The sequence below is a fragment of the Dicentrarchus labrax genome, unplaced genomic scaffold (genome assembly GCF_905237075.1).
Source record: "Dicentrarchus labrax unplaced genomic scaffold, dlabrax2021, whole genome shotgun sequence".
NCBI lineage: Eukaryota > Metazoa > Chordata > Actinopteri > Moronidae > Dicentrarchus > Dicentrarchus labrax.
The window spans coordinates 14,495,754-14,514,098 of record NW_026136703.1 but is presented as its reverse complement, the minus strand read 5'-3'; the positions used below and the strand labels follow the sequence as shown (position 1 = coordinate 14,514,098).

The following is an 18,345-nucleotide window of genomic DNA, read 5'->3' as shown; positions in this document are numbered from 1 at the left end:
ACCACATGTGATATGGTACTTCATAAACTGCACTGCTGCTGGAAACATGAAAGATTTACACCTTCAATAGGATTCAAAGGTCTCAGGGCCACAGAAGGGCCGGGGAAGTGGGAAAGTATTGAGAGATAGACAACAAAAATATATAATATCCCCAGCTTTATTCTTGAATAGATTCACATTTAAGTTTACATGAAACATGAAAATAAAAGCTGAATTATTCCAATTATTTTGTCATACATCAAGCACAAACAATTTAATGTTAATATTGGTGGCTTTGGACATTTCCTGTGGGAGCAAAAATTGAATCGGAGACTGTCCAATTGACAACCTTACAAAACTCAAGCAGGCAAAGCTACTTACGTGTAATTTCTTGAAAACGGAAGTGGGCAAGAGTAAGTGCTTTTATTCACCTAATCAGTTGGCAGATCACACCTATCGTCATGTTAAATCTTGAAACTTTACAGCCACAAAACTGACAGACACATTTAGCGGTAATGTGTGTGAAGGTGCAGCAGGTTTGACGTAGAATCTTAATTAGAAATACTTCTTTCATACAGAAGAAAATGGCCTTTGGAAAGACAAAAACATGAGTCAATTTAATTGTTTTTTTTAATACAGTGGGTAGACGACAAAAGGTACATTATGACACTGACATGCACTTAAGACTTTAACAGATACACATAAACAAGGCGAACAAAATACATGAAACATATAAGCCATTTACACAGAACATGTCACTGGTAATCTTTTTAGTGCAGTTTTGAAGATTTGAGTCCGCAGCCTCAAGCTATCACTGCTGAACAAAACCTTAAAAAGAATAGCACCCTTATTGTAAAAGTTGCGAGTCAATAAAACAAGTTTGCTACTGATGGCTCAAAATTCAGTGTATGATAAACTTCCTTCCTCGTGAGGAGGCTGCAGCAGAGAGCAGGCACTTGCTGTCTCGGTCAATGAAATGTCCACGTGACCGATTGCTGTCCCAGCTCTGCTTTAAGGCCTGTCGGTCCAGCTTGTTGAGTCCCTGAGAGCAAAGACGGAGATCCTGGACCAGCTCTGACAAACCATCCAGACCTGCACTGTCCCAGGGGCCTGACACCTCACAACCTGTGGATGAGGCAACAAGCAGAAATTAAAAGTGTATACTTGATTCTCCCACTGTTCTTTCTTAAGATATACTGTAGTTTCATTTTTACTACGAATGACTGAATAGTTTTGTTTATAGTCATTTAAATGACCCAGTCCTAATGGAATTATTCAGACACATTAATCAACAACAAAGCAAACACACTGATCTGTATACTCAAAATCACACAGTACAGTACAATACACTGACTGTACAAAAGGCTTTTATTTTGAAGGTGCGTTTAGGAAAGTGACGTAATCACCCCGTGTGGCGCAGTGAGCCGCTCAACCTACAGCCGAGTCGACGGACTTTTTTCCCTTTCATGCCTTTCACACCTGGACACACCTTTGGGGACTTTTAGTGTATTTTTCGCCTTTAACTCAGGTTGTTTTTGTTTGGAGTGTGTTTTTTATTGTGCTACTCCGAGTGTTAAGTGGATGCACGAAGTAAGTATTGTTTCTATATTGTGTTAATTACGACGCGCCTCGTTAACTCTTGTGTGTTTTTTTTCCCGCCGATAGGTAACAGATGATTGTTCATGAGTATAATGTGAATGTTGATGCTTATGAGTGGTTTAAGTGTCCATTGAGCTACGAGTTGGTAACTTGACTTAGTTCAGGTGGTTAATTGCTCAGTAGGGGGCCGACATGTGCGCCATGTGCCATCGTTTATTTAATACCCGGTTTAGCCAGTAGATGGAGCTATTGGACCAGTTAACCTATTATTATGGTGAATATGTATTTCTGTTGGGTTATTTATGTCATTATTGTTGTTGCACATGTACAGGAGAGTTGTATATATTTTTCTGTTTATGTAAGCACATTTGTTATTATGGAGATGAAGGTATAATGTGATTTATTATTATTATTATTATTCCCAGAACTGTGACAACACTGAGTGTGCAATAAATCACCGCAGTCATCAAATCTGCTGGCAAAGGAAACATATCCTGTCCTCATTCCTGTGTCCTGACCGACACTGCATCTTGTTCCTGTATAAACCTGAACGAGCTAGCATTCCTTCCCTCACAAACATTGGTCCTTCGAGCCGGATACAGCCTTCAAGATGCAGTCAGATGAAGAGCTCCTCGCTGATGTGAGACCCAGGCGTCAGACACGTCGACCTGCCAGGCTCCAGGATTATGATGTGGACTACATGAGAGATCGTCCTCGAGACTCAGCACAGTGGCGACCTCTCCCCCTCCCCCAGAGCAGACTGCCTTCCTCCCCCAGTATGGTCCAGTGAATCTGAGTCACCTTTAAGCGCCCAGTATACTCGACGCACTCGAGCTGTCGCGCGACAATGTGACGTCAAAATGACGTCGATCTCGCTGGCGCGCCAGGATTTTGACCCGGAGCTCTTACAGCGACCCCTCCCTCTATCCTGACATCAGAGCCATCCAGGAAGAGAACGCAAAGCTGCTACAATCCCAACAGGTTTTTCAGTCTACCTTAAAGGAACTCCATGACGCACGGAAGGAAATGAAGGAGCTAATTGATGTAGCCCGCTCATTGAGGGAGGATATGGAACGGCCTACTGGCTCAGCTTCAAGTCACAGCAGCTACAGACCTCTGGGAGCCAGTGCTGCAACATCCCAGCCCAATCCCATTTCACTACAGCCTAAGGAAGAAGCTGAGGAGGACTGGCCTGCTCCTCCACCCTGGCCGGAACCTGAGGATAACCTGCCAACAGGCAGGCATGAGTGGTCTCAGCCTGGGGCAACAAGACAGACACCAGAATCACCCTCCTCACAGTTCCCCAGATCAAGCCCAGTCAACCTATAAGCCCCCTACGTTCGCCTCACCACATCATCAGCTCACCCATCCTACCCCCTATGACCAGGACCTGCCTCATCCCCTGGTGCAGCCCTCTCAGTCACTCTCTCACCCTGCTCCTGCCTATACAAGCTTGAGACCCCCACTACTGCCACAAGCAGTCCCTCCCCCAACAGCCACCAGGGCGACGCCCAGCTCTCTCCCCACTAACCACCCGGTACAGGCTCCTGTGTCAGAACTAGTGTATCGAGGCCCCAAACCTACAATCCCCAAGCTCATTCAGCCAGACCCCAGTGAGTTCGCTAGACTCCGCCTTGCCTTGGAGAATCTACTCCCCCCAGACTCTGCCGAGCTCTTCAGGTACCAGATCCTTGTGGATCATTTGAAGTTGGAGGAAGCTAAGCTAATAGCTGACGCTTATCTCAATTCACCAACCCCCTACACTGACACAATGAGAGCTCTGTACGACAGATTTGGCCAGCCTCATCAGCTAGCTTTAAAGAAGATAGCTAGTGTCCTAGAAGCCCCTGAAATCAGACGTGGTGACTCTGCAGCATTTCAGAGGTTCTCTCTTCAGATTCAAACCTTAGTGGGTTTACTCAAGACTTTAGGCCCAGAGGGAGCGATTGAACTCAACTGTGGCTCCCATGTAGCTCGTCTCCTGACCAAGCTTCCAGCGGAATAGAGAGCTGACTTCCGTCGCCATCAGTTCAAGCAGCCTGGGACCTCACACACCCTGCATGATCTGTCAGAATGGCTCAGCTACAAGTCCTTGTGCATGAGCTTTGACAGCCAAGTCAGTACAAGAACCAACAGGGAAAGACAGCCTCCTAGGCCTGATACTCGTCCTGGGAAACACATGGTGACGGTCCTACACGGTCTCGGAGAGCCGGCTGAGGACGTCTCTACGTCCAATCCTGTGAAGAAGATACCTCCCAGGAAAGCCTACTGTGCATACTGTCAGAGTGACGAACATTACCTCAGTCAGTGCAGTGAGGTCGCCAAACTCTCTAAAGAGCAGCTCAGGGAGTGGATTCAAGTGAACAAGCGGTGCTGGCGCTGTGCGCGGAACCACCAAGCAGCTCAGTGCACGCTGAAGAAACCCTGCAGCATTTGCCAAGGGAAACACCTCCTAGCCCTTCATGAGATAAACTTGAGGCCAGGGAGAAGCAATAAGGAGGCTGCAAGGAAGGAAGAGAGCTGTCTGACTAGCTCTGCCTCTGACTCCCTCTACCTCGACCGACCTGGAGTCAGCCCTCGGGTCATGTTAAAGGTCGTCCCGGTGCTTCTACATCACGAAGGGCGTAGTCTCAGCACCTTCGCTCTGCTGGATGATGGTTCAGAGCGGTCCATGCTGTTACCAGCTGCAGACAAATCACTGGGAATAAAGGGGGCTCCAGAAGATCTTCCTCTGCGGATGGTCCGGCAGGATATCCAGGTCCTCCATGGACATAAGATATCCTTTCATGTTTCTCCAACTGCAAACCCTAAAGGTCAGTTATAAGATTGACGGTGCCTTCACAGCTAGTCGCCTCAGCTTAGCTCAGCATACTTACCCCATAGAGCCACTTTAGAAGAAGTATAAACACCTCCGTGGCCTTCCCATCCCTGCCTTGAAGGATGCCAGGCCATCGCTCCTTCTTGGCTCTGATCAGTCACATCTCATAACACCTGTGGAACCAGTCAGACTTGGACCGCCTGGTGGCCCTGCAGCAGTCCACACTCGGTTGGGATAGACCTTGCAAGCTCCTGTCCGTTCTATGGGGCGGCCAGCTGACTCCGTGCAATGTCTCTTTACCTCCCTTCCACCACAGATGGATGAGCTGTATCACCATGTTGAGAGGCTCTGGCAGATGGACACTGTACCTCACCGACCTGAAAGAGAAGTGACTCGGTCCAAACAGGACCAACAAGCAGTTGCATTGCTGGACACCAAGACAGTCCGCACCGAGGTCGATGGAGTGGGGAGGTATGCTACCCCACTGCTACGTCATGCAGCCATGCCTCCATTACAAGCACCTAAGGAGTCAGTCATGGCTCTTCTGCGGAGTACGGAGCGGCGACTCCTGAAAGATCCTGAGCGAGCAGCGATCTACAGAGCAGAAATGCAGAAGCTCATTGGAGCAGGAGGGGTGCAAGAGGTCACCGAAGAGAAACCACCTGAGGAGTATTGGTACATTCCCCATCACCTAGTCGCTCACAATGGGAAGAATCGGCTCGTCTTCAACTGCTCTCACCAATACCTCGGGCAAACTCTGAACCAGTACCTACTACCCGGTCCCACCCTTGGAGCTTCTTTGGTGGGCGTCTTATTGAGGTTCCGGGAGCACCCCATTGCAGTAAGTGGAGACATCAAGGGGATGTTTCATCAGGTCCGCCTCCTTCCTGAAGATCGCCCTCTACTGAGGTTCCTGTGGCGTGACCTGAAAGTGGATGAGCCCCCAAGAGTATTTGAGTGGCAGGTCCTGCCCTTCGGTACAACTTGTAGCCCCTGTTGTGCTACGTATGCACTGCAGCGCCATGTTACTGATCATTGATATTATGGTGAATATGTATTTCTGTTGGGTTATTTATGTCATTATTGTTGTTGCACATGTACAGGAGAGTTGTATATATTTTTCTGTTTATGTAAGCACATTTGTTATTATGGAGATGAAGGTATAATGTGATTTATTATTATTATTATTTCCAGAACTGTGACAACGCAATAAATCACCGCAGTCATCAAATCTGCTGGCAAAGGAAACATATCCTGTCCTCATTCCTGTGTCCTGACCGACACTGCATCTTGTTGCTGTATAAACCTGAACGAGCTAGCATTCCTTCCCTCACAAACACTGACTACTGCCTACAAATAATGTCCCAGGAGATAAATATTCATATTTCACACAGCCTCACAAGTATAAACATAATATACTAATATTTTTTTTTTTTCTCCTCCTCTTTGATGCTTTAGAAATATATTCAGATAACGCAAAAACATTATAACGTTAGTCAATTACAGCTCCGTCCTGGAATCCAAATATTTAAACAATGTTACAAATCATCGTATAGAAAGACAGTAGAAACCTCATTAAATTCACAATATTAACATTACTAATTTTCAACCACCCCTCTTTACCATCTAGCTTCAATATGTAGTGGCAATGTACCACATCTTATCTCTGCAAAGACCAATATAATATAATATATAATATAATATAATATAATATGCCACCAATGGCAAAGAAGAAAACTGCCAGCAAGCAAACATGGATGTAAACAAATGCATGTTTATTAAGGAAACACAAGATGGGTTTCGGTGAGAAACAGTGAATGCACACTTAACTTTGTAACTTATAGACACACACATACCTTGAAGGTTTAGGAGGGTCAAAGGTCGACAAGCCTCTCGGAGAGAGATCAGGATGTTGTGAAGTCCTGCTGAGGTAACAGACGGGTTTCCTGAAAGGTTCAGACTCACCAGAGATGGACATGAAGGCAGGCACCTGGAAGGGGAAACCAAAGAGTTAAATGGAAAAACTGATAACTGCAGAGGCGAATACAGGATGACAGATAAAACCAGAGAAGACATTTCACAGTGAGATAGTGCTCTTGGTTCTCATGTGTTCACAGATAAACATTAAGACCTCTGAATGCTTAGAAGACATCATTACACTATAATTATGAACCATGCATGTTCCCACACACCTGGCCAAGGTGGCTACACTGCTGTCCGTTTGCTGCCAGACTCAGATGGGTGAGCGAAACCTCTTCCTACAAGAAGATAAAAGCCTGTTTGTGCTGTACTGATGTACAATACAGGACAAGATTTGTGTGTGAGGGCAGCAGGACAGCAGACAGGACAGGGACTCAGACACACCATCACCTAGTGGGTTCATAATGAGGTTGAGCTCCTCCAGTCACTGCGAAAGGAAACCACAAACAGCAACTTGCATGAGAAAGTATTCTATTTCTGTGAAGATAAATTCATATCAAGGGTGCAACATCTTATTCTGAAATGTGATAGATAGATGTGCGTGCTATTCGTTTCCACACTTTGGTTTCTGACACCATGTAACACCAAGTGTAATCACACTTTTATTAAAGAGCCTACAAAGTGAGACAAACTGTGTTACACCCCAACTGCATTTAGGAGTACAACTGAAATATGAGAACAATAAAAAGCATTAACTGTGTGAATCCCTGAGGAGCAGCCTTGATGTAATAACCAACATTTGACTGCCTTCTCATGAAGTGTAACGTCTTCTGAATTCACAGCAGTTCATGCAAAAGGCAACAACAACAAAAAAGATGTTCTTACCCATGGCCTGTTTCAGTCACACAGAAGATTTTATCTTTTGATATTCTGATATATGTAATTGTAAGAATTATGCATTGTATTTTTGGTGATGAAATTATACATTCATATTATAGTAAACTAACTATAGTGTCATCACAGTTTGGATCCAAACAGTGAGTTATTGGGGCAAATTATCTTCAAAAGCATGAAAACAGGGGAAACACTGATGACAGGAGGTGGAATAAAATCAGACTCGGCCAGCTGGGCTCTTTACCGGAAACGCCGGATGGCTGTGTCCCTTTAAAGCATTTACAGCCTTCTCCAGCCCTTCCCCTGTAATGTGACAGGCAGAAATGTCCAGCAGCCGAAGCCGAGGCATGGTGATTGTTGTGGCAACCAGCTCGGGGAGAAGCTTATCACTGAGACGGTTGCCAGAGATGCGCAGCTCCGTGAGGCTGGCCTGAAGTTTTAGGGCACGAAGGAGCGGGGTGAGGGAAGAGGGGGCCAAGCTGAGGCCACACACCGACACAGAAGAGCTCCCATCCTGCACCTCACACAGCCGGGTGACACGCTTGTTTTCATCTGCAGGGAGACAAAGAAATGCTCTAGGATAGGTTATCAAGATGTGTGTGTCTGCGTTTGTGTGTATTTGTGTATGTGTGTGTGTGTGTGTGTGTGTGTGTGTTGCTCACCCACTGCCAGGCTGTCACAGGCCTTCTTGTAGCGCTCGGGGAGAGGAGGGAGATCCCAGGAGCAAACTTCAGCCAAAACCTACAACACAAAACACACCATTGTAATTCTGTCTTGGTGAAAATGAGTTCATCAGTCTTCAAGGCAGGCTATTCCTCACCTCTTCATTGGTGTGCAGGACAGTCAGCAGCAGGTCCTGCGGGGACAGCAGAGCACCTTCTTTCTGCAGTGAGAGGCGTGGCAGGAGACCACGTTTCTGGGAGTAACGCTGTGCTGCCTCGTCGCACAGCCACGACACAGTGCAGGAATCAGCCTCACTGTAACACAAGCAGTGAGCAGTATATGCATCATGTTAAACCCTCAAGTTGTAAAGAAGCACATCACTGGTGCTGCTGTTGTAGCAGAATGCACCAATCACAAGTGACTTAACAGCAGTACAGTTTTAAAGATAATAAATAACAATGTCTTTCATTTATTTAAAGAAAATAACATGTAACATGTATACCAACCTTTGCAGAACTGGGATGAGGAAAACATCCTCCTGAACTCGGACCCTCATTCTGATTGGTGCAGGCATTGATGTGGGCATAGGGGCAGCCATAGTTTGAACTAGTGGCTAAAATAAACGACAAATAAAAAAATAAAAAAAGCAAGCAAAATCGACTTTAATTCTAAAGGTCTTAAGTACGCGACCATTCACAGAAACATATGTAAAATAAAATAGGAGGTACACATTTTCATGCAACTGAATTTGAAATTTTGCGGTGTGCCGCATGCAAAGTGAATACACAAAGGCACTTTAGATCTGAGATTAAGATGCCTTCTTGTTCATCTCTCTCTCATTTACCACAACATTTATCTCTGTCTAAAGTTAATCAAGAAAGAAGACAGATCCCTGACAAATGATGTTCCAGTTATGGCTCCAAGTGAAGCTGAATCTTTAATGATTGTCTAGCCATCATCAACGTTGTTCTTAATAAGTAATGTGAAGTCTCTAAGTCAAATCATAATGCATCATGTGCACGTTTTAGATATGACTCTATCTGTGACTTCTCAGAATAATGGGTAAGGGGTTCTTCCTCCTCACCTGCGTGTGTATTTGAGGTGGCGGAGGCGTTTCCGGTCTCATGTCGTCATCATCAGTAACTGTGGGGCTATGTGACCTGTTGACCTCTCGCCTTCCTAACCTGACCATCCCTGGCATTTGAGTCATTTTGACCTGGTGAGGCTTCAGAGAGCTGTTCTTTTTCAGAGAGAGACCCCTGCTGGAGGAGGAAGGAACTGCAGAACCTGAAAGATAAGAAAAGTATCAGAGAATTAAACATAAACATAAAAAAAGAAAAGAAATGTGGAGTAAAAAAAATTAAATTAAAAAAAGTTACCTCTGGAGGAAGTGCCTGTTTTGACTCATTTTCCCAGGCTGTGGCTTCCTTGTTTGGGGGAACTTCCTTTTGACTTGTGGCTCCTGGGAAACAGGGTCTGGGGCGGACAGGACGGGGAGGACTGACCGGGCAATCAGAGTCATTGTCGTCTGAGGAGCAGCTGTTATTCTAAGGAATACATATACACACAGATCATGCACTGTAAATGTTAATCTAAGGAATTCTAAAGAATAAAAACGGTGTAATCTCAATGTACCCAAAGCATTTGTAAGAAGAAAATATTTGGAATACATTTATTATAAATATTTCTATCTCTATATAAATAAATAAGCATTTGGCAGACTTTACCCCGTACAGGACAGCAGCCTCTGTTCCTCTGGCTTTGTGGCGCTGTGTTGAGCCATTGCACTGCCACCGTTTGGGGCTGGCAGGTACTGCCTTCACCTCTGAGTTCCTGTTGTTCCGGGGCCATTCTTGGCTGGGGGGACAGCCCCCTCCAGAGGATGACAGCGGCTCGGAGTTCTCAGCATCAAACAGCTGGCTGTCCTGCAGGGCATCGAAAGGCTTGGCTGGGGCAGGAGCAGCAGGCACTGTGTTAGACAGAGATAAGTGGGAAAAACTGTGGTTGAAAGGATATTTAAAAAGGCAAACCGAGGCTAAAATGGTATGACGATGCAAAGGCCTCACACCTCCCCCTGCGAGCGCCTTCCTCAGCAGTCTCTCTGTAGCGATGCACTCCTGCTTGGTGTCCTGGTCCAACTCTCTGCTGTAAGTCCTCTGCCACTGACGCAGGGTGTCCCTGGCGGTATCACCCTGACAGAGGACAAGAAAGGTGCACGCATTAGCCCCATTTGGAAGACTAGGGTGATTTCAATATTACCAGTCAGTGATTTTAATCCCATCTGGACCTCAGTAATGATAACAACCCCAATGACCTACTGTTTCTCTGGAAACTCGCTGGTCTAACTGAAAACAAATATTGGACAGCCTCTAATGTTTTATGTAGAATTTGTATTACTTGGTAGGATACCAACACAAATGTGTAAGGATGATATACTGTATATTTACTTATAAGTTTTAAGGATCTCTTCTCTGACACATAACTAAATTATGGTTACTGGCTGGAGAAGAACGAAAGCAAAAGTTCGGAAAATTTAACATTTATTTAACGCAGTTGCAGATACCCGTCCCTTTGTTACTGTAATAACTCAAATAAATCATTCTCTATTATAGAACCAGTGCCTGTAATTCACCAGAGGCTCAAATGCCACACACACCTTGGAGTTGCGTAGGGTGACAGAAGCCCCTCGTTCCACCAAGAGTCTAGCAACTTTTAAATTGCCACAAGCGAGGGCATCATGGAGAGGAGTCACTCCCTCACATAAGGGACCACCAGGGTCATTGACGTTCGCGCCGTGCTCCAGCAGCACAGCTACAACGTCTGGATGAGAGGAAGAGGGACAGTTTTTTTCATTGTCACAAAAAAAGCTTTTAAACAAGGTTAAACACTATCAATCTGATCTTACCATAGTGACCGTGGTTGCTGGCCTCATGAAGGGGGGTCCAGCCACAATAGTCTCTTGGATTCACCGGGTGACCCTGAAATACAGATGAGCAAAAAATTGTTAATCATCATACAGTCAAAGTCATCTGTGGTTACAGTTTCTGTCTGTAGACGTTTTCTTTTACTCTTTCATCTTTATGACCGCCACTACTTATAAAAGATCCAAGGAGAGACAGTTTCTCTTCTTGAGATCAAAAGAAAAGATGTGTTTTCTGTGTAGTACATTTTTTAACAGGCTTAGGCAAGAAGCTAAAGTCCAAGAAGTATTTAAATTGGACTATTGTTGGAGTACAGCACAAATATCTTACAGTTCACTGAGGATCTGTCTGACTTTGGTTGTGTTTAGTATCTTGACTTTACACATTTCTAATGACAAAATACAGTATTTTTTAAAACCAAAACCATAAATCTTGTTTTTCTCACCTGCTCTACCAGGTACTGGACCTGCTTCAGGTTTCCATCTATACACGCTCTGTGCAGAGACGTCTCGCCCTTCTCATTCCTCTTGTTCCACTAAAGTAGGAAAATAGATGCAAAAAAAAAAAGGACCATGGGTAAAACACTGAAGACGTGGTAGACGTGTTTACTGCTCAACTGATAGATGACTCACCCTTACTGCCTTCCTCCTTCCCGATACCATCTTGTCATAACCCTCCAGATCATCATCTACAAACCATATGAAAAGTCATATAAGACTAACATAAAATGTCTTAGATACATCTTAAATATTAGGATACATTTGTCTAGAGATGTCAGGAGGGCAGAATGTCAGTTCCAAGTTTGATAGTCTACCTGAGTCTGAGAGAACGACATCACTGTCATCCAGAGGTTCACTGTTGTCCATCTCCTCCTCTTCCTCCTCCTCACCATCGCTGCAGTCTGGACTCCAACCCTCATTAGCACACAGCTCCTGCAGCTTCGCTTCCGTGTCATCAGCGTCCGATGATCCACATCGTTTCTGGGACGCCAGCCAGAGCCGCAACGTACGTTTCTGTAGGAGGGAAAGTGATCCTTCATACATGAGTCTTTGCACAGTGTTTTTTATTCTTTAACAAATTAACAGTACATGGGTTTTTGGCCATTCCAGCTCACCTGTAGTCTGGCCTGCCCAGACTTCTGAGCGCAGTGTAAAGCTTTACTGTAGCTGCTGTCTATATCCTCGAAGGCACACCCGCCCTCCTCCTGAGCTGTTGCGATGTTCAACCAAGTGCTACACTCCTGATCCAGACACATATTCATAGAGATTCAATTACATGCATAAGTATGGACAAACTATCAAGATGCATCATCAATCAATAATTACATAAATGTAGTTTTTAATATTGTAATTATTATTATTATTATTATTATTATTATTATTAAGCCAGGTCGTCTCTCACAATCATAAAAGTGATTCGGCTGGTGATTTTCTATTCTTAAACCAATGTACATTATGTACATGATTTACCTATATCCATAAACCCCATAATATTACTGTGATCACAGAATGGCCAATTATAAAGACAGTGATGCACAATGAAGATACAGGTAGTGCATGCGTACCTCAGTAGAGTTGCCCTGTCGTAAAGCCAGCTCCTGTCTGTAGTGCTCCACTGCCTTGCTGTGCTGTCTCAGGTCTGTGTAGGTCGCAGCCAGGGACACGTGGATGACAGCCAGCTCCCTGGCAGGCTTTCCCAACGCCTCAGCGCCCTTTAGCTACACCACACAGACAACAAAGCGTAACATAATGAATTGTGGTGATATTCACTTATGTAAATGAACTCAAATTAGAGGAGTTAAAACACAGGGGGTATTGGGTGCTCAAGTAATCATTAAAATATGCTTTACCTGAGCTTGATATGCATCCAGGGCTTTGCTGTAGCAGCCAACCTTACAATAAAGGTCCCCCAGCTGCTCTGCCAGCCCCACAGCCTGATGGGAGCCAAGTCTTTTGCCCTGATCCTCCCCCAACTCTTCCTCTAATCTAAAGCCCTGGTCCGCTATGAAATTCAAACAAATCACGCCATCAACTCAGATATCTCAGTGAAACATATCAACTGAACTACATACACATAATCAACAAGACTGAGTGGATGAAGAAAATAGCTCTTTCACCATATTTGAAAGCTTTCTTCACTGCCTGCCTGTCCAGTGGCTGCTGGGAGCCCAGCAAGAGAGCTTTCTTCAGAGACCGTCTAGCCGCTACAAAATCACCCAGCGACAGCTGCACCTGTGGATAAATGTGATGGGAGAGACACACAAATAACTAAATGTACATCCACAACAACACAAAATGGGTTAGTTGGTTGAATGCAATTGGACTAATTTTGCTTTCTCAAGAATATGTTCATACCTTGCCAATGCAGTGAAAGCACTCGCTCTCGCTGAACTTGTCTTTGATCTTCCTCGCACACTCTTTGGCCTGTTCAAGGCAGCGCACAGCGTTAGACTTTTGACCGTTACGGAAGTAGATGTTACCCAGGTTAAAGTTTGCACGGTAGAGATCCTCCAGCAGCTGACTTTTCCTTTAGAAGAATGGAGAAAGCACAATTAACAATACTTTATAGTATGCCCGAGGTACACTTACCTAATGTCCCTGTGGTAAGAAGGAAACATTCCTGACAAATTCCCATCTTCCTACATGAGTTTTATCATTAAGATAAAGTATTTAGTTTAGGATGTTCTTACTCTGCAATAAAGACACTTCGTCGAATAAACTCGCTGCAACGTTTGGGCTCCCCCAGATGATCACAGACCAGACCAAGATTGAAGAAGAGACGGGCTTTCATCTCACTAATCTCTCGCACTGACACAGTCCCTGGAGGTAAGAAAACAATGTTAAAACAAACAGCTAATACAAAATCTAAATAACTAGATCATTCAATACGCTCCATAACAATCCCAACACACTGACAAACACTACAGACCTTCTAGACGGTCATCAACAATGGCCAGACTCTTCCTGAAGGCGTCCTCTGCTTGCTCTAAACTGTTCTTTGATTGGTCTGATTCATAACGGAAGAGGTAGGTCCGACCAATAGTGGCCAGCGCCCTTTGCTCCTCAGCGTGATCACTGACAGAGCGAGCCAGGTCCAGGTGACACCGCTGGTGCTGAAAAATACACGCAACACTTTACATGCCTCCTTAACATCCTTGTAGGATTTCAATGTGAGTCTGTATGCTGTCCCCTATCTACCCATTTTGAGGTTTAATGCCCACAAGCATTTCGAATAAACCAGACCAATCTACTCACTTTTAAAGCAGCCTCAATGTTTCCCATCTCCGCGTAGCACTCTCCTATCTTACGGTTAGCCACAGCTCGTCCGATCACATCGTTTAGCACCTCAGAGAGCGCCAACTCCTGCTGGTGCTCCCTAATGGCAGCCTCATAATCACCTGTGATACGATAAGGATCAGACAGGACAAAGCTATAAAAAAAATACATGTAGAAGACACTATTACACTTTCAAAATAAGAGGAAAAAGTAAAAAGTAGTAATCAAAAGAACAATACTGGGATTATGCAACACAAAGAAGGAATTTACATAGAGTCCAAATACAGTTGGTATGGTGACAAATAGGGGAAGAAATAGGAAAGTGCTTTGAGGACAGCTGGACTGATTTAATAGCTGTAGTTACTCCACATGGAGAGGTGTTTAAATCCATAAGGAGGCAACATCAGAAGAAAAAGGAAAAGACAGTGGCGTGTAGGTCTGAACAGCTTCAACATTAGAGATTATGCTTCTAAGCTGCTGACTGAAAACTACTTAAAACTCAACAGTATTGGGCTTTATTATGTAAAGTGATTGTGAATAAATAGTTTAAAAGCTAGGAGTTGTGTTTACTTACATCACCTCTGTCACTATATTTCCCAGAATGGTGAGTAACTGTATAATCTGCATGATCTGTGTCATGCCCATATCCCTGTGTTGTATAAGATAAATGCCTTCTGCACAGATATCATATTACTGACACATTTCTCCGTCAGACAGTAAATTCAATATAACAATCACACATTAAGACGACCCTGTGCTATATGACTTACCATTTCTGGACAGCAGCTCTCCTAGCTGATTGCAGATGTTGCCCTCCTCTTTTAAGTTGTTGCTGTTCTGCGCTTTGCTCTTCGCTTTCTGCAGCTCTGCAGAGTAATCTCACACACACACACACACACACACACACACACACACACACACACACACACACAACACACACACACACAGCAGTGTAAACAATCGAAACAGAGGAGGGGGGTTACAAACGCCTTTTCAGCTCACAAACACCGTGCAAGTAAATCGACACTTACGTTTTATCTCCCGTGAAGAGCTCATCTTGATTCAGGTCAAAGCACTGAGAGCTAACAGCTAAACTTACAGCTGGTAGTAAAACAACGTAGCGCCTGCAGTTAGCTCAGCGCTAGCTCAACGGAAACCAACTGCCACATCATAAATGAACAAAACAAACCAGACTTTCTCACTTAATGTTCACTGATTCACTTGTTTCCTTGTTCGTTAATGCTCCTGCTGTCATTTAAGCCTCCGATCGTGTTCGATGTCTCATCAAACAGCGCTACATTATAAACATGTCAGTAAACATCTTCTTGCTGTAGCTATCGGTCCTCAGTCAACTTTACAAAGCCCCGCCACTACTGCGTGAGCCAATGACTTCACTGCAGTGTAAAGGGCATTTTATGCCCCTAATCACAACTTGTCAGGCACCTATCCCTCCTCGATCACTCGGGTTTAAAGGTCGTGTATCCGACCTTGCCCTCAACCCTTATCATCTGCTTTAACCTAGCACTTAAACATAACGCATTTGATTTGTTGACGTTTCTGTGGACGGTGTATAACCTGAGTACGGAGCGTGCCTGTCTGTCTGACAGACAAAGTTCGGGCAAAATTAAACCATGAAGTTATGCCAGCAGTTCATTGGCTAACGCGGGGGCGTGACGTAGTTCCACTAAGAGACTGGAGGGAGCAGCAGAGGGGCAGGAGCAGCAGCAGGGGCAGCACAGGGAAAGCAGAAGCAGCAGAGGAGCAGCTTCTTTCTTTAAAAGTTTGAAATCCCACAGATAGAGCTATAGTACTGCACTGACAGAAGTAGTAGTTCCTGATGCCTGGTCTGACTCTACTGTAAGTGGGCCAAGTCAAGTCAGTCAGGTACCAAGGTAAAAGAGGTAAGACTCCCTTTAATCCCTGAGCCTGTTTTGAAGAGTCACATCTAAAGCCCATGTCACACTGAATGATTTCTGTTTTATTTATTAAAGAAGAAGCAACAGGTGAATAAGGTAAAACATTTAACTGATAGATATCATCACCATTAAACTCCCCCAGTTGATTGCTTACATTAACAATTTTTCTTAACTTTTATGTGTAAATTATGCAATTACAGTCATTATCTAATGAAAAATGTGCTAATTTGCTCCGTTTACCCCTTCAGAATATTGTTAGGAATAAAACTGTAAGGTTTTGGTGTATGTACGTGCTGCTGAAGTGGAAAGTTCTGGCCCAGAGTGAAAGAAAATACTCATCTTGAGAAAACAGCCTTTAAAGATCAGTCCCTCCAGAAAAACGCGATTATGCGATTGCATAATTCAATGCATAATCAGCCAAAGTCTGTATATTTATGTGGGGGCAGCATTTTTTCAAATACGCTGCACTTAAATTACATAAATAAATAAATAAATAAATAAATTGCCGATTTCCGTGCAAAATACGCGGGGCTTGCATGATTTCATAATCCACGCATTTTCGTTGCAAAAAAGTCACATATATCTTAGCAGAAAGTTGAAAAATGTTGTGTTTACTTCACACAAGAGCAGCTGTTTTCCCTTGTTGCCATGGGAATGTTATGAAGTGACGTAATTACGCGACGTGCCGCATGTTGTGTAATGTAAAATTCAGTACATTTAGCTAGACACTACAGGTTAATAGGGTAAAACATTTTAACTAATAGATATATATATCACAGCACAATCTAATGCTGGCTTTTGGTGAAATCTACAGACTCAAATAGACAAAGTAAAATAAACCCCTAAATGTGTGTTTTGGTTGTTTTCTTTCCAGGAGTCTGATAGATAGATAGAAATAAAGAATAAAAGAATAAAAACAATAAGTTAACATGTAAGAAAATAAGAATATATGTGTTATAAAAAGCAAAATGGCCCACAATGTTTTTGCCTGTAGAATATAGCCTTAAAAGTTCAAGTTAAAAAATACTGAGAGGTAATACTTGGGAGCCATTCTTTCCAGGAAAAATTAAAAAAACCTTAAAGAATTTGAATTTTCACACCTAGCATTAAACCACTCCAGTAGCTGCCAGCAGTTCCTCAAACAACTCTGATTGGCAAGAATACAAGCACAAAGCTTGAAGCCTGCAAATATGGATTCTTGGTGATCTTGTAATTGCATAATCTCACGAATCCAGCTGCCTCGCAAGGTGGTGAAATGTCAAAAGATAAGTAAATATTACTCTTGTGCCGAAATTATAGTGTGCAGACATATTTAAGTTTGTTGTATGTTTAGTTTAAACAAATAAATATTGGCCGATGTGTCGTTCTAAGATGATTTCCCTCTCGGCCAGAGAGTAACTGCAACTAGTCTGATTATATGGTTTCCCCTGCCAAGTAGTGATGACAGCATGCTCTCTTTTCACACCCTGTAAAGCTGTGATGCCACAAAAAGTCACGACTGCAAAAGACTACACCTGTCGAACAGTCTTTTATGTTTCATCCCAAAGAGGCCACTGCATCAAAAAATCCAAATTCAGTTGGGCTCTAATGATAACTGTGACTCAAAATTATGATCATACAATATAATGAGTACTGTAGTCGTAAGTCATAATTCAGTTGTCATGCCTATGATTAGGGCTGTGTATTAGCAAAGATTTGGCCAACAGGTATCACGATACAGGGGTCACGAGTCAATATATTGGGATATATTGTGATACTGTAAGCAAGGCAATATATTGCAGTTTAAAAAAAGTTTACATACAGTATATGCGACCAGAACAGTGGGATCTGCCTTTGTATCACAGTTCCTGTAACATTACATTTACCTTTACAACACTTTTACTCCACATACATTTACTGCTATACAGCACTGCTATCTAGCAGGTGGGGGGGTTTAAACACAAAAATCGATACATCGTTTTTTAAGAAATATCACAAAACAAAATATGGCGATACATTATTTTTCGATATTTTGTTACACCCCTTCTTACGAGATACACATTCTCTAGCATGGCTCTAATGTGACTCTGGAATTATTCCTGAACACAACTGTAGAGGGCTCCCTGTAATCCAATAACTAAAAGATGAGTGTATAAATCAGAAATATTATAACGAGAGGACATTCGCCCAATTGTTTGTTCTTTGTGCACTTGGTAGCTGTTACATTTGCCCGCTCAGCAGGCTGCTTTAAAGAAGGATCCACAAATCTGAAACACAAACAATGCCTAACATTACCTACACCAATTTTCAGATTGACGTCCATGGAGCTAACCCAAATTCATGATCTTATAATCCAACTGTTCAGTCTGCTAAAAAAAAAT

General features: G+C 43.5%; 2 protein-coding genes across 12 annotated transcripts in view; one reads left to right on the top strand and one right to left on the bottom strand.

Moving 5' to 3' along the window:
* Positions 1-15,431, bottom strand: part of tonsl (tonsoku-like, DNA repair protein) — a 35,329-nt gene extending 19,898 nt beyond the window's left edge. The window contains exons 1-17 of one of the 11 annotated variants that reach the window (XM_051390491.1): positions 15,101-15,153; positions 14,840-14,935; positions 14,049-14,191; positions 13,723-13,906; positions 13,484-13,613; positions 13,149-13,320; positions 12,911-13,025; positions 12,644-12,795; positions 12,359-12,511; positions 11,909-12,034; positions 11,609-11,807; positions 11,427-11,482; positions 11,240-11,329; positions 10,779-10,851; positions 10,530-10,693; positions 9,942-10,065; positions 9,697-9,842 (exon numbers count right to left, since the gene is read on the bottom strand). In XM_051390491.1, the coding sequence (XP_051246451.1) occupies positions 9,697-9,842; positions 9,942-10,065; positions 10,530-10,693; positions 10,779-10,851; positions 11,240-11,329; positions 11,427-11,482; positions 11,609-11,807; positions 11,909-12,034; positions 12,359-12,511; positions 12,644-12,795; positions 12,911-13,025; positions 13,149-13,320; positions 13,484-13,613; positions 13,723-13,906; positions 14,049-14,191; positions 14,840-14,935; positions 15,101-15,125 (2,148 nt within the window). In that variant the 5' untranslated portion in view covers positions 15,126-15,153. Of the gene's footprint in view, positions 1-9,696; positions 9,843-9,941; positions 10,066-10,529; positions 10,694-10,778; positions 10,852-11,239; positions 11,330-11,426; positions 11,483-11,608; positions 11,808-11,908; positions 12,035-12,358; positions 12,512-12,643; positions 12,796-12,910; positions 13,026-13,148; positions 13,321-13,483; positions 13,614-13,722; positions 13,907-14,048; positions 14,192-14,839; positions 14,948-15,100; positions 15,182-15,271 lie in introns of those variants that run through there. The other 10 variants (XM_051390528.1, XM_051390537.1, XM_051390547.1 and 7 more) reach the window with 10 other exon arrangements.
* On the top strand, positions 1,403-5,646 carry LOC127357957 (uncharacterized). Its single transcript, XM_051390603.1, has 2 exons — positions 1,403-1,569; positions 2,004-5,646. The coding sequence occupies exon 2, from the start codon at positions 4,659-4,661 to the stop codon at positions 5,433-5,435; it is 777 nt and encodes a 258-aa protein (XP_051246563.1). The 5' UTR covers positions 1,403-1,569; positions 2,004-4,658; the 3' UTR covers positions 5,436-5,646.
* Positions 15,432-18,345: the final 2,914 nt, after the last annotated feature.

What these genes read in the sequence shown, in the direction of transcription:
- LOC127357957 (XM_051390603.1), top strand. Translation starts at nt 4,659, where the DNA reads ATGGGGCGGCCAGCTGACTCCGTGCAATGTCTCTTTACCTCCCTTCCA.